General features: G+C 36.3%; 1 protein-coding gene across 2 annotated transcripts in view; it reads left to right on the forward strand.

The window, feature by feature from the left end:
- ptprn2 (protein tyrosine phosphatase receptor type N2) overlaps positions 1–23,862 on the forward strand; it is a 295,725-nt gene that overhangs the window by 263,860 nt on the left and 8,003 nt on the right. For both annotated transcript variants that reach the window (XM_077229223.1, XM_077229224.1), the window contains exons 13-19: positions 2,652–2,867; positions 7,028–7,240; positions 13,780–13,927; positions 14,177–14,250; positions 17,944–18,021; positions 20,757–20,876; positions 21,080–21,246. In XM_077229223.1, the coding sequence (XP_077085338.1) occupies positions 2,652–2,867; positions 7,028–7,240; positions 13,780–13,927; positions 14,177–14,250; positions 17,944–18,021; positions 20,757–20,876; positions 21,080–21,246 (1,016 nt within the window). The remainder of the gene's footprint in view (positions 1–2,651; positions 2,868–7,027; positions 7,241–13,779; positions 13,928–14,176; positions 14,251–17,943; positions 18,022–20,756; positions 20,877–21,079; positions 21,247–23,862) is intronic.

Here is a 23,862-nt window from a genome sequence, read left to right on the forward strand (position 1 = left end):
ACAGTAGTCCTGGATTCAAGTGTTATTTTTTATTGACAATTATTCACTGCTTTAAGATTAAGATTAAGAAACATTAAGATTTAAATTTTGTCAGTTTGGTAAAGTTTCAGTCAAGAGATTGATTAGCTGAATCTGTGGATAAGCAATATCCGAAGACCCTGGGAACACACCCATTAATTCAGGAACACATTTCACCCAGTAACATTTTAATTATTTTTGTTTGCAATGTCTTGCTTTTCCTTTTTTTGAATTTGATTTATGTTTATCTATATTATATTATATATTATATTATATCATTTTCAACTCCAACTGTTTTTTTTCCATATCTTCATAACATATCAGATAAAAAATATATATATATATTATTTTTATAATATATTTAAATGAAATTTATGTATAGAGACTTATACGCCCAGAATTCCTTGTATTTTTAGTTCATAGGAGGTACTTTTTTAAGAGAAAGCTTGATTTGAACCTGTCTGCCTGTTTTTCAGTAGACTCCTGTGAATCAGAAATTTGCAAGTCCAATTGTATTCCCTACAGAAGAACAAAACCATAAAAGCATAAAGGATTCTGTCTCTCCCTCCCTTTCTTTCTTTTTCCCCCTGTCTCTTTTTTCCTCGTTTTATTTTTTTTCTCTGCTTTTATGTAAAGTGTATATTTGAGGGTTTTCTGTTATGAGACCAGATGTGTTGCAGGAAGAGAAGATTTGACATTATTTCAGTTAATTTTCTTCAAAAGAGATTTTCACATTACAACACACCATGTTGAGTCTGCTTTGCATTTTTTCTGTCCTCATAATAAGAGAAGTTATGTTGTAGATAGGTTATTATTTTTCTAATAATGATGTCGATTTTTTGTTTTCAGTTATATTAATCAATTGTATAGGTACCAACATAATGTATTTAAACCATGATAAACATTTTTGCTAAGCAACTACTTTGTACATATGATAAAAAAAAATTGTCAATCGTGCTTTGGCATAGAGGTTTTATATTTATTTGATATATATGTATAATGCACAAATATACTTTAGGATTCATTTTGGTATTCATCATAAATTTCATACTGTAACTTGCATTTAACTAGACTACCTCAGGACAACATTTTTGTTTTTTCTTTAATATCTTCTCCTTTTTTTTATCCATTTTCCAGTCCCTTGGTCAACTGCCTAATGCATGTATTCTATTTAGTTATAATTAATTGCAGACATTATTTAAACAAGCACAATTTTCTTTTCAGAGTCAGCTTTTCATGTTAGAGATCTTTTCATGTAATTCGAATAAGAGCGCTAAGCCTACAGAGGGATGGAGGGAAGTAGAGAGGGGGTTTTCTATTCCAGCTGAATGCGCCCTCCTCTCTACACACTCTCCATGCAACGTTTGATGGGTGGAAAGCAAACCATTTCTGCACCAACAAAAGCCCACAATCACAAAAAGTAGAAACTAATCCTTGGAAACTACTAAACCTCACATTTAGGTGCTAATATTTTTAGCAATGTGTAGCCAGTGTATGGGGGATTTCAGTATGTGATTAAATGGAGTGGCATATGTAATTAGAGCTTGATTTAAATATGTTGTGCTTCATCAATTTGCATCCTGTTATACAAGGTGTAGTAGTCCTAAATGTTGTTTAATGCTTTAAGAAAACAATACATCAATAACGAGTATGAAGTAGATTATCAGTATTCAGGAAACAGAAAGTAGTCATTGTTTCTAAAATACTGATCAGAAAAATCAATCATGGGATGGCAGCTCACATGGCTTTATAGTTTTGTGATCAGTCGGTTGGTATGATAGCACTGAATGCAAATAGAGGCAGATTAAAAAAACTCTGAACCCCATTCTAAAGGCCTCAGTCTATTCAGCCTCACAAGGCATTTGGAAACAATACGCCGCCAATCCCCCAGCAGCTTAGCCCCGGCTGTCAGCCTTCCCCCCGAGGGGCTAACAAGCCTGACAACCCCCTCTACAGTGGAACGTTAGCAGGGCTCGGACCTTTTAGGTACTCCCCCTCGGCTTAGCCCCTCTCCCATTTTATTAACTTGGAGGTCTGAGCCAATTCCCCCATCCCGACCAAACCCAAGACTTGGAGGCTAATTAGCAACAAGCTGGTACAGTGAGGACCGACCCTAATTGCTCTGTGGTGGTATGCTTTAACTTGCCAAGGCAAGAGTGGAGCAGGCCTTCACTTCCCAAGTGTGGGCTTGAACGTCAGTGTGTACAACAAGTAAAAATTAAAAGCAATAAGCGTCTTGCCACCTAATTTAAAGTACCATATCAAAACACCAATTGGACACTCTTATCCTGTGACCAGTTAAGGGATATAGAAGACTCATACAGTATACCGTAAAAACAGTAATATTGTGAAATATCATTACAATTTAAAGTTAAGTTTTCTATTTGAATATATTTTAAAATGTAATGTAATTCCTGTGATGGCAAAGATGAATCTTCAGTTTTAAGTCTCACATGATCTTTCAGAAATCATTCTAATATGCTGATTTGGTGCTCAAGAAACATTTCTTATCTTTGAAAAGAGATAAGAAATGATTCTTATCTTATCTTATCTGTTGAAAACGGTTGCAATGCTTAGTATTTCAATCCACGATGTTTATCAGGGTTTCTCTCTCTTGTCTGTTCTAATTTCAGAGGGGCAAACTGAACCACATCCCCCTGGTCAAACACAGTCGAGTGGAGCCAGGCAACTTTTTGATTCTGGTGGTGGTCTCCATGGTTTTTATTGTCATGGTGTTGGGGATGTCAGGGACTCTGTACTTCTTGCGCCACCGCTCCCACCATAAACTGAAGGAGAAGCTCACTGGTTTGGGAAATGACACAGGCCACGATGCCACGGCAGCCTATCAGGTAGGAGCAGGCCAATTATTTCAGCCAATCATGTTTTCTCTGACATTCATCGGTACATATTAACATGAATAAGCTTTCCTGTTTTTAAGATAAACTAAGCAAGTTGTCCTCGACCAAGGTTATTTCCACATCCAATCCAGCAAACCAATCCTTCCAGAGTAACACTGTCCATATTTGCGATCATCATTAGGTGTAATGAAGGTTCTTAATTTTTCCAAAATTATTGTAGCTCATTAACAAAAAGACAATGGAGTTCATTTAAAGCTTTTTTTCCTTAATTGTGACCCATTGGAGTAGGCGCAGATGTTCCTTGCACGACAGCGGTGTTTAATATGAATCCTAATTGAGGCAGAGCCCTTTTTAGCAGGGAAATGAGTTTGTTGTCTGACCTTTCTTTCACGGCTCCTGGAGGGAGGGCTTGCGGTGAAGGCTTATTGATTTTGTGTTGGGCTCAGCTGTACTCAATGAGACTGGATCGCAGGGTGCAAGCGCTTGGCTTCCTCCCCCGCCTTCAATATTTAATAAACCTCTCACACTTTGTCGAGAAGTCCCTTCCATAAACGTCGGCCCTATCAGTGAGGCAAAATAACCTGTGTTTCTCAATATTATGATGCAGTCACACATTATGTCCTGTGACACCTTTGCTTTGTTTTCATTTAAGCTTTTAATTACTTTGTATTGATTTGAATTTGTGTGTAATGTTGTCGTATGGTAGTATATTGAAAGTGCTTTCAGCCCTTTAGATCTGCCAGTTTTTTTTTTTTTTTTAAGCGAATAAGATTAGAGGCGTAGACACAGCTCGTACTGTCTAGTTGTAAGGGATTTCCCAACTGCTGTAGCTGGATTGAATGCAGTCTTGTGCACAGGGACTCTTACAGTGAAACATGCAATTAGAATCAGTTCTGCCGCAATGATTCTGTAGCAGATCAAAGCACACACACACCACCATCACCACTGCCACCCACCTACACACACACACACACACACACACACACACACACACACACACACACACACACACACACACACACACACACACACACACACACACACACACACACACACACACACACTTTCCTTCATCAAACACTTGCATATTCACAATTGTTTGTTCTCCCTGTTATTATTCAATAAGTTTCTTGTTCTTAAAACATCTGAATCTTGCCTATACCATTATTGCCAAAATGTGGAAAAGGTCAAAGTGTTATGAGATCAACTGTAGTTTTCATTGTTCTTTAAATACAGTTCATGGTCCTCTTTATATCCCTCACATTCTAAACATACTTGTAAAATCCAATATCCACCAGGATTACTTTATTTAAGTAAGTTTTGTTACCATGCACTCTTTATAAAGGATTTACATTTTGTTCATTTTCTTTTGTCGACATTAAAAGGTTATTGTTACTTACATTAACACCATGTTTTGTTTTTTACTTGAAGTAAAGTTATTTTTTTTTAAAGAATTAGGATCAAATATTTTTTTTGATTGAGTTATAAGACTAGGTGCTGACTGGTAGACTAGAGCAACATTAAAGTCATGGGTTCAACACCAATGAAACACAAACTGATGATGTACACAGTAAGTCAATTTGGATAAAAGCATCTACCAAATGCATAAATGTTCATGTTAAAGGAAGGTACTTAAGAAAATGCATTCATTTATTCGTTCGTTCTTTCATTTACTTTTAGTATATATATTTATACAGTCAAGTCAAGTTGTAGCCTGTAACCAAGTAGTTGTCTGCTTTAACTGTACCTTGATGGGGGAATGATCATCCCAACCCTCCCTGAACATAAGAGTCTCCAGCTACCTTTAAGAAACATCTAAGCATTTAAAAACACATCTCCTCAATGGGCACTCGACTCATCGATAATGCGCTTGAAAATGTTCTTGGACTTTTCTCTCTTTTTCTTCTCTTTTTTGTTGGGGGGGGGGGGGGGGGGGGGTTCTTTTGCTAATTGTTTTTGTATTTTTGTGGTTATATTCTTCTCTTTTGCACTTTATAAATCACTTTAGATAAATATGGGTACTAAATTATTAAATGCTAATGTAATTAATTTTGCTCGGTTGACTGATTAAGAGAATTAATTGTATGCATTGATTTGTGCTGTCTGAAATTAACATGATTTATCAGGAAGTGGGCACTGTTTTAACAGTTTTTCATTTTGAGTCGTGATCAGACATGATCAGATCAGATATTAATGTTAAGGGTGATCTCCATCTTCTAGTCTGTGGCTCATTTTAGAGCTCTGTGACCTCTGTTTAGCCCCCACCGACTCCTGGTTTCCTTCACTGGGGAGCTCCATTAGTGAGACGCACAAAACTTCCACCTCCAACCCCCACACTCCCTCACTGACCCTCCTGTCAGCCTCACTCGGCTGTCTTTCTTTTTTGTATGTATCTGGGTGCTTTTTTAACTGTTGGACATTTGATGGGGTCGTATTGTTGCAACTGCCTCAGAAAGTAATTGTCTGTGCCTGTTTAACATTTAAGTAAATAAAATTGAAGTAAAGCAAGGGGATGGGGAAGTAAAAATAATCACAATCAGGCACAATGAGCAGAAGGTTTTTAATTCAATAAAATTAGAGCTTTTGAATGCTTTTAAAATTGCTTTAAAATGTTACAAAATGCTGTTGTTTTATACAAAGGCTATATGGTAAATGCCTGAAAAATGGTTGAAAGCTTTCTTGTACATTTTTTTAAACATTGTAAGATGCTTGTAGTCAAAATAGTTTTTTTAAGGGTGTTGAAAGCTACGTTAGGCATTTCAATAGCTTGCGTCACTGACTTAGACCGCCCCCTTCCCGTTTTAAAATCCCTCCCCCTGAAGATCAATCCTGATTTCACCTAAAAATAATGACTGACAGACAGAGAGCTCAAAAGTCTTCTGATTGACTAAACAATAGCATCCCACAACCAAATTCATTCTTTCTATTAACAGACATTAGATCTCTCCTATTTCAGTGAAATATGTCAGGTAGTACAGACATTTTCTGAAAGCTTTTCCATAAATAATTGCTTGCAGCAATTATATGTTGAACCAGGTTAGAAGGGATATAATGACACATCTGTGAGAGAGTTCAGCTTTTACATTGAAGCATTCATCTGATATCCTGGTAGAGTCACTGATCCTTTGGAAGGTGGTTTGAAAAATCTGCTTCTTTGTTTGATTTCAATGAAGTGACAAATGGTAGGTATTAGCTTGGAGTTATAATTCCAGAATGACGTGAGTGACTGATATGTAGCTGTTAAGGGGAAAGGGAAGACCTGTATATTTAGAAGTGTTTGCTGGTTGGTTGACAAATACAGTAGCTATATACTGAGACAGAGAGAGCAAGCTGGATTTTCAATTAAATTTTACTGGTTTTGTAAATAGATTGCTAATTTGTTGCTTTTGATGGCATTTTATGAACAATTTACCAACATTACTCCAACTATATATATGCAAGGTATGACTTGTCACAAACTGTTATATTATTAGCAAATCTTATGCATGATTATGGTTTATATATATATATATATATATGAAGAGTTCAGATGCAAAAGCCTCTAAGTGCCATCTAAAATTTTCTTCTAGAATGATCATTTTTATCAAGCTCGTATATTTAAGTTCAGTAATTTCACTTAAATGACAGTTAATAGGTAATTTTCATTGCCATTCAAGTGAAATAACTGAACTTAAATATACGAGCTTGATAAAAATTATTATTTTAGAAGAAAATTTCAGATGGTGCTTAGAGGCTTTTGCATCTAAACTCTTCATATGTAAATGTATTCTTTTAGAAAAATAAACCTTATCAGTGAGCCTTGTGTTTAAGTATGGCTGCTAGCAAATAGTAATTATTTGCTCCATTGGTGAGTTTATGCAGCTGATAGATTTCATCTTGTAGAGCAGACAGTGACGTAATATATTGTTGGGTGTATCTTGAACCCACTGAGCGGAGAACCAGAGTCCTGATGCAGTATCAGTGTGTTTTTGAATGATTTTCCTATATATATATATATATAACCATTATAAAATTCTAAGCATAATAACCAGAGCTTTAATGTTGTACTTTGTGTGATTGTTCAGTTTAGTTTACTCTTTAGAGGAGCTTTATGAGTTGCCCCAGATAATGTCTTCACAGATAAGACTAATTTTTGTCCACTTTCTCGATAGGATCTCTGTCGCCAGCGCATGGCGGTGCAGACATCAGAGCGTGGAGAGCGATCAGAAGTGTTCCACCCATCGCACACGTCACGCATTAACAGCGTGTCCTCACAGTTCAGTGACGGACCGATGCAGAGTCCCTCCGCCCGCAGCAGCACATCCTCCTGGAGTGAAGAACCCACCCAAACCAACATGGACATCTCCACTGGACACATGATACTGGTAAACAGTTTAATATATGCACGTGAAAACAGGACACAGTCATTTAAGCAATAGACTATTAAATATAATATCTTATACTCTTCACACTCTTCGTACAGAGCCTGTGTCATTGCAGTCATAGTCAGGATGAGCATAAACACACTCCAAACATGTGCTACTCCTTTTGTCTCTCTTTCCTTGTTTTCCTTCACCTTTGTCTCACATCAGTCTCATATTTTATAATTGTGGGTTTGTTTTGTCTCTGAAAGGAACTGCAGGGCCCCATGGTCTCTGGCTTTTCTGACACAATGGATTGTTTTAATTTCGTCCCAACTTTTGTTTTATTCATCTCAGCACAGCTTCGACAGGAAAGACTGATAGGTGCCTGGTAGCGTTGTGTTCATTACCGAGCAGAGAATCTATCATACATCCAACAGTGGAGCAAAAGACAGCCACTGAGTTGATTGATTTAGCGTATTGTGTTTTGCTGTAATGGATGGCCCTTATTGAGATGAAGGTTTTTTTTTCAACAGCTAATAAAACTATGTGCGTTGTTTGGCATAGATGCATTTGCTAAAATGTACACCTACAAAGCTATTGTTCAAACATTCAGAAGTTTGCAAAATGCTGTGGTAATTATTTAATTGATTCTTTAGCTGGTTTGAAGCAACTTGGACCATGTCGTAGACACTCAGCAAGGACAGTAAAATGCGTGGCAGTTTACTTTTTATAGGCTTTAAGATAATATCTTTAGATATTATATATATAATATCTAAATTATCCAGATAGGTGTTCGAGACAATTCGATTTTTAGTTTTTTATTTAATACAACCTTAGAAACTATTTATGTACGGTCACACTGCCAGTATTATGGTGTATAAATGCACGTTGCACTCTGAACAGTGAAAAAAATCTTAAAAATGCAGTGGTCGACTGATATATCGCAGATATTTTGCATTTTTTAATTATCGTCATCAGCTCATACATTTTTCTTTTTGCCATTTAAGTGAAATGTGTCTTTTATTTTGACAGCGCAATGACTTTTAATTTGACACTGCAGAGAACACCTATGCCTGAGCATACACGCGGGAACTCCCATCCTGAGTCTTCGTTAGTTTTGTTATTAATACATTATTAGACAGAAATGTAAAACAAAGAAAGTAAATGGAATATGAAAAAAGTCTTTAAATAGCTAATAAAAATTTTATTTTATATTTAGTGATTACTTCCTTTTAGTAATGTTGTTAAATGTTTCTTTATTTGTAAAAAACACAAAAAAGCACAAAAAAACAAACAGTATCAAGAAGTAATATTAAAGTCAGTTTATTTTACAAGTTCAAAAATTCAAATTATTTTTCCAGATTAATTTATTTTCAAATCTATTTTTAATTTAATAAATATTACGTAAAATAAATACATATTTAACTGCCAGGTGTTATTTACTATCTTTATTTAATTAAATTGTATGATTATATATCAGCTTTATATCGACCATCAGCCACCCTGCTCTCTAAGATATCGCCATCATCTATGTAAAAAAATTCATATTGGTCGTTGTGCTACAGATAATCTCAAAATCACACTCTGACTGCAATACCAGCGAGTGCAATGTATCAGAGGTTACTACCACTTATAAAATATCCATCTCTCAATGGGTGCAATCAAAGATGGGCTATGAAAAACTAACTATTCTGATTGCGAAATCTCTCAGTATGCCTGGTTGCTATAAGGCATATTTTTCATCCCTCCTCAGGTAAGACCAAAACAAGAGAATGCATTCTCCAGAGCCCAGCTTCCTATGGTGCTGTTCAGCATTATAATGCCCCCCTGTTCTGCCATCATATTTTGACTGACAATGCTACTGCTTTGTTTTTGTTTTTTGTTTTTTTTTGTTTTAATTTATGCTGTGTATTTGGTTTCCATCTACTAGCATGCTGTACAATAAGGTATATTCGATCTATAAAACTGCTTTTGTCTTACATGGTCTTTACATAGTTTTCATCACATGAAAAGACATTAATACATTTAAATACATTATTACAGATGTTGTTTCTGTACATAAAATGGGTACATGTTTTTGTATGCATACAATGTAAGCCTTAAATCAAATATTATGACACATCATTGGTTTAAGAGTCTGAAATTTATCCAAGACATCTGCCCTCTTTATTATATAAAAAGTATAGCTGCTGCAGGATCATGCAGAACTAATTCAGAACCTTGGACAGCGCCACAGTTCACTGCTGTTGCTCCACTGCACTGTGTGTTTATTATTTATACGTGAAACATGCACATAGTGAAAGTTAATGGGGGAGAGATACCCAGGTTTTGTCTTTTTTTTAGAGGAAGAGCAACAAATATTTGGTGTGTGTGTGTGTGTGTGTGTGTGTGTGTGTGTGTGTGTGTGTGTGTGTGTGTGTGTGTGTGTGTGTGTGTGTGTGTGTGTGTGTGTGTGTGTGTGTGTGTGTGTGTGTGTGTGTGTGTGTAACAACCTGCAGTATTTTTTTTATTGACATTCCTTAAAGAGATGGACTGTGTGAAAGGACAGAAAATGGTCTGCTGTCTGTCAGGGAGAAGTACCTCAGTGACTAAATGGTTGGCTAGTTGCCAAATCCCTCTGTCTCTGATTAAATCATGCATCATCTTGCTAATAGAGGTGGTATTAGAGAAGGCAAATAGAGAGAGTCACTGTTACATATGGTCACAGAAACACACACACATAGGGCAGATGCTCCATCAACCATCTGTAACATAAGAAAAACTAAGGGGGAAAAATTAAAACCTTTTGTCTAGAAGGTCAGATATACAGTATGTTCGAGAAGAGCAAATTGTCCTCATAACAGCCATATGTGGCCACAAACAGTTGGCGTTCATCCGCTCATGGCACTCAGGCAGAACTGGAGAAGTAAACTGATTGCTGGGTAATTTGTTTCTCTAGTGATATGTTGCTTGAAGGATAGAACATTTTGAGTGCAGTTGCCTGTCATGGTTTATGCTGGTAATATGGCAGTGGTTTTGTGGTGATGGGCTTTGCTTTTAGATGCCAATAGAGATGATGACTTAGAATGTTTATTGTGTGGGGGATTTTTAATTATTTATTTTATTATTTCCATGTATTTACGCTACTGTTCAAAAGTTTGTGGTCAGTAAGATTTAAAATTGTTTAAAGTATGCATTAAAGGGGTCATGAATTGAAAAATAAAATTTTCCTTGATCTTTTGACGTATACAAGGTAATTTAAAAAATATATATATAAGTAAAAAACTTCCTCATTAGTTCAGAAACAGCTTGTATTGAAACCAAGCTCAGAAAACGACTCCTTTTGGATTTCTCACTTTATGACGTAATAGTGTGACGAAAGACTGCATCGGCTAAAAAAAATCAACATCTACTTCTACATCATTGCCTCTTTAGCCCCGCCCACCGATTCACGTATGTCATGTAGTAGTAAATACGAGACAGAGGCAGACACAGGATTACAGACACAGCAACAAAACGATAGTGATGCCTCTGAGGATTACAAGATGTTTTGAAGTGCCAAGTTGTGGAAAAACAAAGTATTTACATTGCCTTCCATGTGATCCTAACATTAAGAAAGTGTGGATGAACTTTATTTTAGCGAAGTTCCAGTCAGATCACGTCAGTAATACACTGCTTGTTCTCGAACACAGTTCGACACTGGCTTTTCAGAGAGACCAAAAATAAAAGATGATGCAGTTGCTACTACATTGGATCCTACAATAATGTCGCAACACACAAGCGTGAGTGTTTTTACCATGTGTCACTATTGCTCTGTCTGATACAGATCGCTTGATATGTACTGAGCATTTATACTGTAGCGCCATAGTCAAACCAAATACTTTTGATTTGTTGTTCTTTCCTTTGTTTCGGCATTTATGGGGTTAATGCGTTGGATTATCGGACACAGAAGAAAGCACATCAAAAACACTGCTTTTGCTTTTGTTTTGATCTGCGAAATCTGCTGTAATCCTGAATAAAAGCTTCAGTGAGCGACATCTTCTGTTTTTTCATCAGTAAGACAGTAAGACACGACGTTTCATTGTGTTTAAAAGACGACACTGCAAATTACAATGAATACTTTTTTTACTTTATCAAAAAAGATGAATGATGAATAGCCTATAAGAACGACAGTGCGACAAACAACGGTTTGTAATTCCGTTTACACAAAACACTGTAAGTCATCCTTCGTCAATTATAACTGTGGTAACTCCAATTACTTAAAATGTATTTGCCACAAGCAACCAGGACTTATAAAGCATATGTAATACGCATAAATATTTCACATTGTTTGGCAAGTAGTTTTCAAAACAGTTCAACATGTGTAACGGAGAGTATGTTGAAAATTATTTTAATATGCAAAACTGTGACCCAATCATAACAGTGTTTACTTTCAAGTATTGAATGTGACACGCCTATAAAAACTGAGTGATTGAAAGAAAGGGTCAAAACAGGATAGAAAATAGATTAAATTAGGATGTTTTTTGATGTAAAAAACTTGATAAAATTAACATTAAGTGGACTTCAGAGAACATTATAAAATAAAAAATAATGTTCATGACCCCTTTAAATTGATTGATCAGAGTTTTATAATGTAGATTTTTTTCTAATATGGGAAATAAATGCTATGTTTTTGATCTTTTATTAATCAAAGAATCCTATCACAAACATATTGAGGCACAACTGACTCGAGTAATAGACGCATCTATTGGCTTTGCCATCAAAGGAATAAATTAGACTTTAAAATATAAATATATGAAAATAGAAAACAGTTATTTTAAATTGTTATAATATACTGTTATTTAATAAATATATACTGTTGTTGATCATATATTACAGTTTTTACTGTATTTTTGATTAAATAAATGCAGCCTAGGCAAGCATAAGAGACTTCTCACAAAAACATTACAAATTGTATGTGTGTTATGGACAATCATATTTAAAATGATAATACTTTAAATACTTAAATGATAATACTGTAAAATTATAACAATGGCCTCCTGACACTTAGACGTTCTTGGGCACTGGCCACATTTTTCTCCTCTTTGAGTTAATCTTTTTACAGTGGCATTTAATCAAAGTCTTTTCTCCTTCACTAAATCATGAATTCCATATGAACCATAATGTCTTCTATTAAGCGACTTGTCACATTGTTCATCATCTCTTAAAACAAGGTCTCTCACATACACACACACACATACACTAACCTAGTGTTCAGAGGAGTGCAATATGCTATTCAAACAAGAAATAAAATCTATGAGAATGTTTATATAGCCATGATATTGGTATATATAAAGACATTGAAGTTCGATTAAGTACATTTAAAAATATATATTTTAAACAACACTTTTGGCATGGAGAAACATTTCCGTTTGTGTCGGAGCCCTGTGAAATTACGGATTGCTGTCTGTGTACGGGGCCAAGAGGATTCTTGACATTAGGTTATGAGTGTGTAATTTATTTTCACACAATAAACTCATAAACACACATTCACATGCCCACATGCACAAGGTAAATCCCTTCTTGTTGGTTATCAATGGGAGTCCAGAAATAAGCAGCCAAAAAACAAGACACCAACCGCCAAACAACACTTATGCTCTTACACTCTGGCCAGCGACACAGTCCTCTGTTTCTCTCTCTCTCTCTTTCTCTCTCTCTCTCTCTCTCTCTCTCTCTCTCTCTCTCTCTCTCTCTCTCTCTCTCTCTCTCTCTCTCTCTCTCTCTCTCCCTCTCTCCCCCTCTCTGTCTCTCCCTCACTCTCTCCACTCCCCTTTGTCTCAGTTGAATTCAATTTGGGCTTCTTGGGAAGGCGGCTTAAGCACAGACAATCTTATCAGCATTTGTGCAAGCAGTGAAAAGGAGTGATTGAAGCAGGCTGAAGAGGCACTGGCGTGCCCAGGCCTTTCAGGAGTCTTAATTGCATGTGTGATTGTCAGGACAGGCCCCCTCCCTGCAACCCCCCCTTTCTGTACCTCTCTCTCTCTCTCTCTCTCTCTCTCTCTCTCTCTCTCTCTCTCTCTCTCTCTCTCTCTATCTCCTTTGTGGTGCATGTTTAGGATTACTGTCTACGATTCCCGTGCTGAGCGGTTTTGAGCTCTTGCCTGTCTGAAGGTGGATAGGTGAGTGATTGTATTGTTGGGAAGAAAGAAAGCACAGAAAGCGATAGGTTGGCCTTGGAGGTAAAGCTGGATTATAACAGACGAATAAGAACTTGATACGGAGATTTTTTACTCGCCAGATTTAGGGGAGGGAAGGAGACTTAATTCAAAAACGTTTACACGGGAAGGCAAATGGGACATAAAACGCATAAGCACAAGAAATATGGTTCATGTTCTTGTTTGCGTTGTATAAATAACAAATGTAACCCTGAATTGAACCGAAATCCTCAGATTTATACGGGCGTCATGTGTTTATATTGTCTGAGCTGGTATGCTTTTTGTTTTTTATTGAGTTATGCATGTTACAGGAAATATTTACAATATCATCATTGGTACCCTGTGAGCAACTTTTATGTCTAACTTTCTCCTGTTTGTCTTGTCCAGTCGTATATGGAGGATCACCTGCAGAAGAAGGATCGTTTGGATAAGGAGTGGGAGGCTCTCTGTAGTTACCAGGCTGAGCCAGCAGCATGTGCAGTGGGTCAAGAGGAACAGAATGTCCAGCGCAACCGCCCACACGGCGTCCTTGTGTGTGAGTGCTTCGCAAATTGTATCGGCCTCGAGTGAATGTATATTTGTTTTCTTGTGTACTGTCACTGTGTTTTGATCAATTAAAAAATCAATGGCCTCTTTTAATCATACTTTTTGCTTATAAAAACAAGTGCATTCTTCACTGAAGAAATCAGCACCTGGTTAAGACAAATGTGTTATATGTTATAAAGATGTTGATGCTCTTGTAGTTACATCACCACCTGTCTGTCTGTCTTCCTGAATACTGTAGATGATCACTCCCGAGTCATCCTGAAGCCGGAGAATAACCAATCCAGATCTGATTACATCAACGCGAGTCCCATTGTAAGTAGCCATTTTAACTCTTTTTTTGTATTTATTTTGTTTGTACATATTTTACACATCTCCATTATTGGAAGTTAAAACCGTTTTACAGGTAGTTCATGTGACTGAAGCACAGGCTCTTTTAGCAACACCGTATTAATGTCCATTTGTGTCAATTGCTTGGACTATGCCGGCACCATTTCAACTTTCCTTTGAGGGTTACTGTTATATTTTATTTATTTGCTCATAGATATTTTATCCCCTTTCTCCTCCTCATCTCTCCTCTGTCAATCAAAATATGCTTGTTTATGTATATATAGAGGCACAGGCGCAGAGAGACTGAGAAAAAACAAAGAAAAAAGTACTCACTACTCAAGTAGGTTCAATGAGTCAGTAATTTATTTCTAGAACAAAAATAAACATTTCACTATGACAGACATTATCAAAAGGAAGTAATCTTTTCTATCAATGTGAGCTTTTTTTGTGTGCATACAATAATACACAGACCACATGAATGCTTTAAAACCAAACACTGTGTGATTTCATCGCAATAATAATTTATTAATAAAGGCACACAAATTTTTGTTTTGGCCCCTTGATCAGTACATACACATAATGTTAATCAGTATAATACGTGTGCAGCAACATCACACTGAGAAAGTCAAACTGAGTCATTTTTACATGCTGTTATTTTTGGACTCCAACTCGTCAAAAGAAGAAACAAAAGGCACAAGCAAGTCAGCCCTCCCTCCCCGAGGGTTTCACACTGCAGTCGGGGTTGGGTGCACTGATCCGCTGGTGCAGAGACAAATGCATGGAGGCGCGGTAATTAAAGCGCAGCAGGGATTTGGCAATGTGCGTTTCAAAAACTGTGATAATTATGTCTGTCAATGTTTGTAGCTTCTTTCTCATTAGCTGCAAGAAATAAAAAGGCCTCAAAGTAAATCATTCGTGATATTTTTTCACAACCTCCTCACACCAACACCCTCTCCTCCGGTTTTGGTGATCTTTGGGTTTGAGTTATGCTCTGGCACTCTGTCTTTCAAATATACAAATGAAAAAAGTACAGATAAAGCTTGTTGGATGATATTATCGCATCTTTCACATAAATGGGCAAACATTTAGTCATATTTAGTAATATTGAGTAAATTAAAGCAGGAATTAAATATTACATTCTCTTGACTCCTAATCATTTTTATTTGCTATACAAATATTAGTGAAATGAATCCTGCAAACACTTTTGTCATCTTATGCTCAAAGCTTCTACTATATATTTCCTGTATAGAGCATCACAAGATGCTGAACTTACTGATAAACTAATAAAAGTCTCAGGTCTTTTAAATTAGACTTTAAGAGTGGGATCATACCTCTGAATGTGAAATCGACTATAATAACACCCTTTTTAGAGAGCGGGTAGTCAAAAATCAGTTTCATATAGACTGCCGGCATTAGCCAGCTTGTGTATATATAATTGTTCTACCCTTAAATTGCTCTTGCCAACAATTAAGGTTGTGCAAAGCAATTATTTCCATTTTCTGCCATGCTAATAGGTGTGCGTGTCATTCACTCTAACCATGGGGTTTGAATCTGTCTATCTCTCATGCAGTGGTGTTTGATCTTTTTGTGAAGCTATAGAGAAATTAGTGCAGAAGTACTGAACCATGCAATTACTTTAGCAAAAGTTTTGAAAGGCTTTGTGATCGGCTTTTGTGCTTTAAAGACATACATACTCCCAAACGTACTCACAAAGACAAGCATGCGTGCTATCAAGCACACACTCACTCACACAGACTGCTGTAACATTTGATCTGCGTGGAGAAATTCTCATAAAATCAGAGCATTTCGGACATGAAAATGGCCACGTTAATAAGCAGTACTATTCTTTTTAAATTATCTAAGCTTGAAGCTTCAAGGTCACACACATACACATGAAAGAGCAGCAGCAACTTTGGAAGTGTGTTTTACAGTCTCCTCCATTCTCTAACCGTTCTTTCATTTAATAAGCTCAGGTCTGACACCCCTAACAAGACTGCATATCTTGCCTCCTCACAGCAAACACGCTTTTGTTGCAGCTCAAAATGGGCACATTCCAACTTGATGACAGCTTTCCCTTCATTTTGTAAAGAAACATTTCAGGTCAGGAGGATGTTCTTCTGTAATGCATCCAGAAAATAATATCTTTCTTAAATATTAGTGTGGATAGGATTGGTTGCAGTCAGTGAATATACGTATAGCTATTATTTATTTTTATTTTTGCTTCATATTTCTTTTAGACCTGATAAATGGTGGTTTCCGTTGATGTTCTTTGATGACAGATAGTGGGGTGTGTTTACTAGTGTAAGACCGGATGTTATACTTCAGAAAAATTGTGAATTATGGTCACCACAGCTTGTTAGACATGGGTTATTAAATAAGAATTGAACAATAGCATGCCCCATTCTGGCCATTATCATGTACCGCATAAATCAGTAATTGCCAATCAGGTTTTTCATTTTTGAATGAAATTCAGTATAATATATTAAAAATTAGTCAAGTTAAATGTTAATATGCTTTATGTTATAGCCTCTAAATGGATTGGGTTTTATGCAAGTCAAAAATGTTGTCTTCAAAAATCTCAATCTAAATACATAAGGTTTTACCATCAAAACAAAATTTAAGGGATAGATAGGTAGAAATAGCTCTTTACAGTTACCACTTTTAACAGTGAACACATTCTGGTTTGTATCAGGGAAGAGGAACCTGGGTCTTACTGATGGGAAAAAGGTCGAGAAACACTGGCATAATTTGACAGTTTGCAAACTTATTAGATTGATTAAAAGAAGTGGGTTGTCCCTTTGCTGCAGTTTGAAGTCTACTTTTGCTTATGATTTTGCTGCTGATTAGCTGAAGTGCTGGAGAAGATCTTGCCTGTCATTATTTAATTGTGGCTAGTGCATTAAAAAGTCATAGTCCATATTAAGGTTTTCTTCTCAATCATTAGCCTTTTTTCCATTGGGACAACTTTCACTCAGACAGGCACACAATTACACGCAGACACCATCCTCCATCCAGTGAGCTTCTCATCAATAAATGCGTTTGATTAGAGAGATGCCTTGCTTTACTCCCAGAGCCGGCTTTAATCAGAGGTATTAAAGAATGCACATGCTTGGAGAGGACAGACAGGGGAGAGAGGGGAAGAAGAGGTGACTGGAGATGATAGAACGATATAGAAATGGAAGAGAGAGGGGATGTGGAGTAGATAAAAATGAGAACGAGAAAGGGGTCGGGAGAGGGGAGGTGGTCGTGAGAGAGACGACTCTACTCTCATTAGAGACAGGCCTCTGTGCCTTCTCTTTATTTGATTTGCTTTTCCTTATCTTTTTTTCTCTCTCAAGCTTTTTAACTCCAAACAGAAATTGTGGACATTCTGTTTCTCTTGGCAGGAAGTTTGTTTACCCCTTCCCAAAAGATCGGAGGGGACCGTAAAAATGTTCAGAAAGCAAATAAGTAAGATAAATGAAACAGTGCAGTTTACAACGAGTATTCGTGTCAGAGTAGAGTACCATAGAAACTTCCATCCGTCCAACATGCACATATCACTTATGTCTTACTGTAGAGTAGATATCCTATAAATGTCTGTCAACAAGCTGCTAGGTGTATACTTTTCAATGTTATTTGAAAATGAGCATTTCATGGATATTCATGGAATATTTACTCTGTCTTTTCTCCTTTAAGATGGACCATGACCCCCGAAACCCAGCCTATATCAGCTCTCAAGGTCCTCTTCCCTCCACTGTGGCAGACTTCTGGCAGGTAAGATACTCAGTCTTGTCCACGTCTATTCCATATGTATAAACACAAGTGCAAGAATGAAAATGTTGGTCTACTCTTTTAAGGTTAATGTTTCATGATTTAAAAACACTATTCATCACTGTTCAGTGTTCGTTTTTACCGTATTAGAGTTGTTCAGGGAAACCCATTAGCATGAATTACTTTTGCTATTTGCTATTGCTATGGGTACATATCGGTATTAATATCTTTCTGTAAAAGCAAAGAACTCAAATTATAATGTGAAAGCATCTGTGCATCATATGAACTCTCGAATAGAAAAGGCAAAACTGGGCCTTTATCACAATGATAAGGTTAGAAAGAACACTTTCCACCTGTCCACAAAAAGCTACTTTATTAACATCACCATGTTACCTTAATTAAGGGTGTCAAAGGTCTTATGATGTTTGGGATTTCTCACTGGTAGAACTGCACAAAGTGTGTATGTGAGAATTGGGAGATTTATACTCCAACACACATGCTTTGAACAAGAAAGTTACTCAGTATAATCGTTGTGATTAGTATTACAAATTGATTTTATTTTATTGGTTTTATTTGTATATTAGAATTGACATTATTGGCTCCGATGATTTTGAAAAACACCTAGATGATTTTTGCTGGCATGTTTTTTAACTCAAACATTTTCCAACTGATCCAATAATCTGCATATAGGAGCAGCTTCAAACATCTTTTCTTTTTGATTCCTCTTTGTGCTTTTTTTTTAAAGGTTAGGTAGGTAGATGGTGTTAAAAACCTGAATTTACATTTTAATAAATTGACTGTGGTAATGTGTTGATGTCACTTGACCCTCTATAATCACAAAGCTGTTTACTAACAGATGTGGCTGTGCACTAATTGATGTTATTGGTTGTTTGAATTTGTCATTTTGTCAATTACTGGCAGAAAATTAATTATCTAAATTGATTTAATTTTATACAGATGAATTATAGACAGTCAGGCCAGTTCTGAATGCAAAAAAACTTAAAAGTTCAATTTAAGTTAAACTGAGTGCATTAATCCCTGTCAATTAATGTAGTAATGTCATTGTCTCAGTGTTCCTTCTCATTAATGACAAGGTGATTCATTCCAAACAGAGCCAAGCTTTTAAAGGTTTACAGAATCTTAAGTTTTGTCCTTAAGATAGGGCACAAGTTAATAAAAATATAAAAAAAAATAATAGCCTATACATACATATAGTACATAATAGCCTATACACAGTTTTTCATTAGGCATAGCTTGAGGTTATATGACTTTGTCTCTAATTCGTCATTCAAAGAACAATAGAAACAGTGTTAATTAGTGATAAGTATCTATGTAGTTCATAGTTCTGAAGTCATTCGTTGAAAATCTGTGAGCATACATCCAAACAAAAAATTATTATTAAAGAGATTAATGTAAAAATATAGTTAAACAAAACTGTACATTACATATTGACATTTATGTCATTTTAGTACTTTTCTGTAGCCATTCATTTCCACTGAACTCTTAAAGACAAGCAGTGATGATCCATAATAGTGACCCCTTTAGGTCCACATGTTACAACATGTTTTAATATGAATGTTGGAGATTTGTACTGTCCACATGCCAAATGTCACAAAAAGAAAGTTGCTTTACATTTGCATAATATTGTTAAAAGTACTTATGTCAAATTTGATTCACGCAGTATTCAGTTGTCGCTTTGTGCAATTTCTGTTCAAAACTCTGGCCAAGCACAGAGCGCTCAGTTCTGTTCACTGCAGAGGAGGTTTTAGAAACATATTTGTTGGTTTTGTTTGACCTTTTCTGCATATTGCACTGCAAAGCTTAAACTCAACAATATTTTAGCACCTGGTCTGGAACATTACAAGCTTCTTCAATGACCTTCTAATATATTCTGTATTACAGAATCAAACCTTGTGATGTATATGAGCTCATCGATCAGAATGACTTAAACTACACAATATGTTTTTTTATAATGCTGAATAACATCTATCTTTTAACATCATTTGACCATTAATGTGTACAGTGAAAATACATCTAAACACATTTCTTTATTCCTGTAGGCTAATAGTTGTACCATAAATTCTGTTAGGATGAAACATGTGAAATAAAATTAAAACTCTATTAAATACTACATTCAATGAAAGCTGCTTTGTATTGCTTTGTATCGCCATCATTCTCTCATCTCTCTTCCATCTCCAGTGTTTTGTGAGATTAAAAATGATAACATGTTCATGATGATAACTTTATATTGCTTTTTGAACCACTTTTTCCATGGTGTAATGTCTCTACATTTCTCTGATAATGACTCTGTGGGGACGTGTGGCACATGAGTTTGATTATTTTATGAACAGGATCATTGTATTTTATTGCTCCCATAAAAGTCAGTGTTTTCCCTCATTTTCCTAATGGCTGCAGTGGGCCTTTCCATGATTGAAGGATACAGTAAAAGTGTGATTAGGGGAAATGGAGCAAGGCTGAGGAGGCTCCGTATACAAGTAAAAGGGGAGATTGGGAGATAAAGGGCAAGAAAGGTTGGCTGGAAGACTAAACTAAACCTCAATTACAGTGACGAGTGAGGTTGAGTTATTAAGTCCAATTATGTTTAAAGTGAGCTCTGTTGAAACTATCTGAATCTGATCATACTGTTGAAGACATTTTTATGTTAAAAATGTATTTATGGCTGTCCATCTCTGTCTATATTGTAATGTTGCTTTTCCACTTTCTGCTATGTTGTGTAGATGGTTTGGGAGAGTGGCTGTGTGGTGATTGTCATGCTGACACCTCTTGCTGAAAATGGCATCAAACAGTGTCATCAGTATTGGCCTGATGAAGGGTCGGACCTCTACCACATATATGAGGTAAAGCTTCTGTGGAAATATATTGTTTTATAATTATTATATATTATTTCAGGTTTTAATACCTTAATTTAGATTTTGAAACTTGACTTGACTTCAAACGTATATTACAGATGTCCTTATATTTTGACTAATTTATGTTTACTCTTTAAAAATGCTTAAGGCTTTTCCTAGTGTAATTTCACATTCTCCTTATGTTCTTGAAGGTAAACCTTGTCTCTGAACATATCTGGTGTGATGATTTCCTGGTGCGCAGTTTCTACCTAAAGAACGTCCAGACTAATGAGACCCGCACAGTCACTCAGTTCCACTTTTTGTCCTGGATGGACCAGAATGTTCCAGAGTCTGCTAGAACCTTGCTGGACTTCCGCAGGTATGTGTCCAGCTACTATATTTCACTAGGGTGTTAATGCCAGAATGTCTACTGGTTTTTGTTAAAGGTTTTGACTAATATTCTCATTAGTTTTTGTTTCTTGACCTTATGTTGACCTTCAGCCTATGTTTTAGAGTGAATAGAGAGTATGCTTTTGAAGAAGAAAAAATGTAGCCCTTTAGTTTAATTTTTTTTATACCAGATCCCTATATGCAAGGCCTAAAACTATTTTTTTACCACACCTGCCAATGGCTGCTAAGAAAATTTACTGGCCATAAATATTGTCTTACCAGCCATGAAACATAACAAAAGAGATTCAGTCACGAGCAATAAGATCATTTCTTTGTCTTTTGTTGTTTGATTAACATTAAAAACACAGAGAGCAGCAGGAATATTAGGCTACTGTCACTTTAAGAGCTAATGCATGGATCCAATAAACTGATACACATTTCTTTCTCAACTGTTTACGGTCACTTAAGACATAACTGACAATGTTTACCATGTTTACTTGCCAAGATGGGCATTCTGACATAATTGTGTTTAAATATGTCTCTTCAAGTGCAAGACGTGAAAGAGAGCTCAATGCAGTATTCGCACGCTGTCTGAGAGGCGGATTTCTGGGCACGAGCTTTGGATGTTTTTCGCACAGAAAACTTCCCACACAGCATGCAAGTGTTGAATGAGTTCTCTTTCATGTCCACTTGCGCTATAATATTTAAATTGGCAAGGCTTAAACTTTGGTGACGATGCAGCACTGGTCACGTTCATGTTTTCACAATATTGCATCGTTAGAATTCATAAAAATGTTGCCATGCACCTAGTGATTGACCATGTTTCATACACTCACCAACACCGATTTTTACTAGCATTTGGCACTTGGCGAGTGTTAATTTTAGGCCCTGCCTATACAGTATGTGTTCATAATAGCCAATGTATTGCAAAACTCCCACAGCAATCTATTTTAAATCAAACACTCCAATTAAATGTGAAATGTTTAGCAATAAAACAGTAGTGAAAGGAAAGCCAATGGCAGCACAAGACTCCCTCATTTGTCACCTGCTGTGAGCTTTCTGAAGAAATGCAAGAGGCCTCTGGGGTAAAACCTTAAAGAAATGTAACAACCCTCGCATACAGTAGGTGGATGTATACCTCCAATAGGTTGATCCATTTTGGTCTACCAGTTTCATTGTTCATAATCAAGCTGAGTTAACAAAGTGTTCTGCTGCGCTGTTACTTTATTAATTACACAACACCATAGAATGTTTTCCACTTTTACAGATACAGGGAGCATTGCTTTAGATTTCAGATATCACTCTAAATAGCTATTAAACATATTGTTTGCTTTGGGGAAATGTCATATTCTTTTAAATATGCAGGTGAATTAAGAATTACCTATCATATGAGATTAAAATTTCTGTGCTGACATTTCTAAAGCATCAGATTTGCTGAATCTGTTTTTGGAATCATGGGAAAAGAGTTGGATCATATGCACAAAGCGTTTAGATCTGGAATGCTGATATTGGATCTTGTGAATAGGGTGGATCTGATCCTCAATCAGCAGTCTTATTGATCATTACCATATGATCCTTGGTTCTGAATTTGCACTTCTATTCTGAGGTGTTCTGAATATTCTTTTCACTTTAGGAAAATTCTCTCAAAGTTTCAATGACACCTAGCGCAGTGACCATTGAGGCTTTGTTGAGATGGTTTTAACCCTGGTGCTTCTGTTTGACTTGCTCTGGTTTCTGAAGCCATTCTGAATATTTGCCCAAAGGCCTGTGACACAGTCTTGTCTCATACACTGCCATGACTCACACTGAATCTGTCAAATGCTCCTCACTCACCTCTTGTTTTTTTCGTTGGCCAGCTAATTAGCGGTTGCCAGTGTCATTTTTGTGATGTTGCAGCTAGTTATATGAGCCCAGTTGCATAGTCACAAAAGTGATCATTGGAAACTGTATCTCCTCTTCCAGGCCCTTGATTTTTCCTTGCCTCCCCACCTGCATTTCTCACTCACCAGATCTCCCTGTTTCTCGCACTCACCCGCCCTTTTTCTCTGCCCCTCTGTCTTACCCAAAAATGCACTCTGCTGTCCTAATGCCCCTAATGCATGACGGTCCCCTCTAGAGATCTGCGCCATCTCAAACACAACTACTCAAAGAATCACTTTTATTAAATATTTCTTGTGTAGGAAGCAGCACACTTTATTTTATATTTCTTTCAATGTCCAAAGTTAATTAATATACGGATCTGGAATTCAGTTCGTTTTTTTAGAAATGTATTTTACACAATTTTTATTAAAACCAATGTTTTTTTTCCCACCTTGTGCTTTCATTTTGATGGCTTAATGCAATGAATATTTCAAATTTGTATTGGTAAAAAAAAGAAAAAAACTACTTTTCCACAGAATTAAAGTCTATTCGCCGCTATTCGGAAGTCTATTCGCCGCTGGTTTCTTCAAGATTTTCCTATGGGGTTTTATAATGTGGGATTATAATTTATGAGTAAAATAATGCCTGTGGTAAACATAACTTGCCGATACTTTGACGTTTTGTTCTACAACATACTGCACACACTCACACCCCAAATTGTCTTATCTAGTTACTTATTAAAAAC

The sequence above is a fragment of the Siphateles boraxobius genome, unplaced genomic scaffold (genome assembly GCF_051911475.1).
Source record: "Siphateles boraxobius isolate OS27281-9 unplaced genomic scaffold, OSU_SipBor_1 130, whole genome shotgun sequence".
Lineage (NCBI taxonomy): Eukaryota > Metazoa > Chordata > Actinopteri > Cypriniformes > Leuciscidae > Siphateles > Siphateles boraxobius.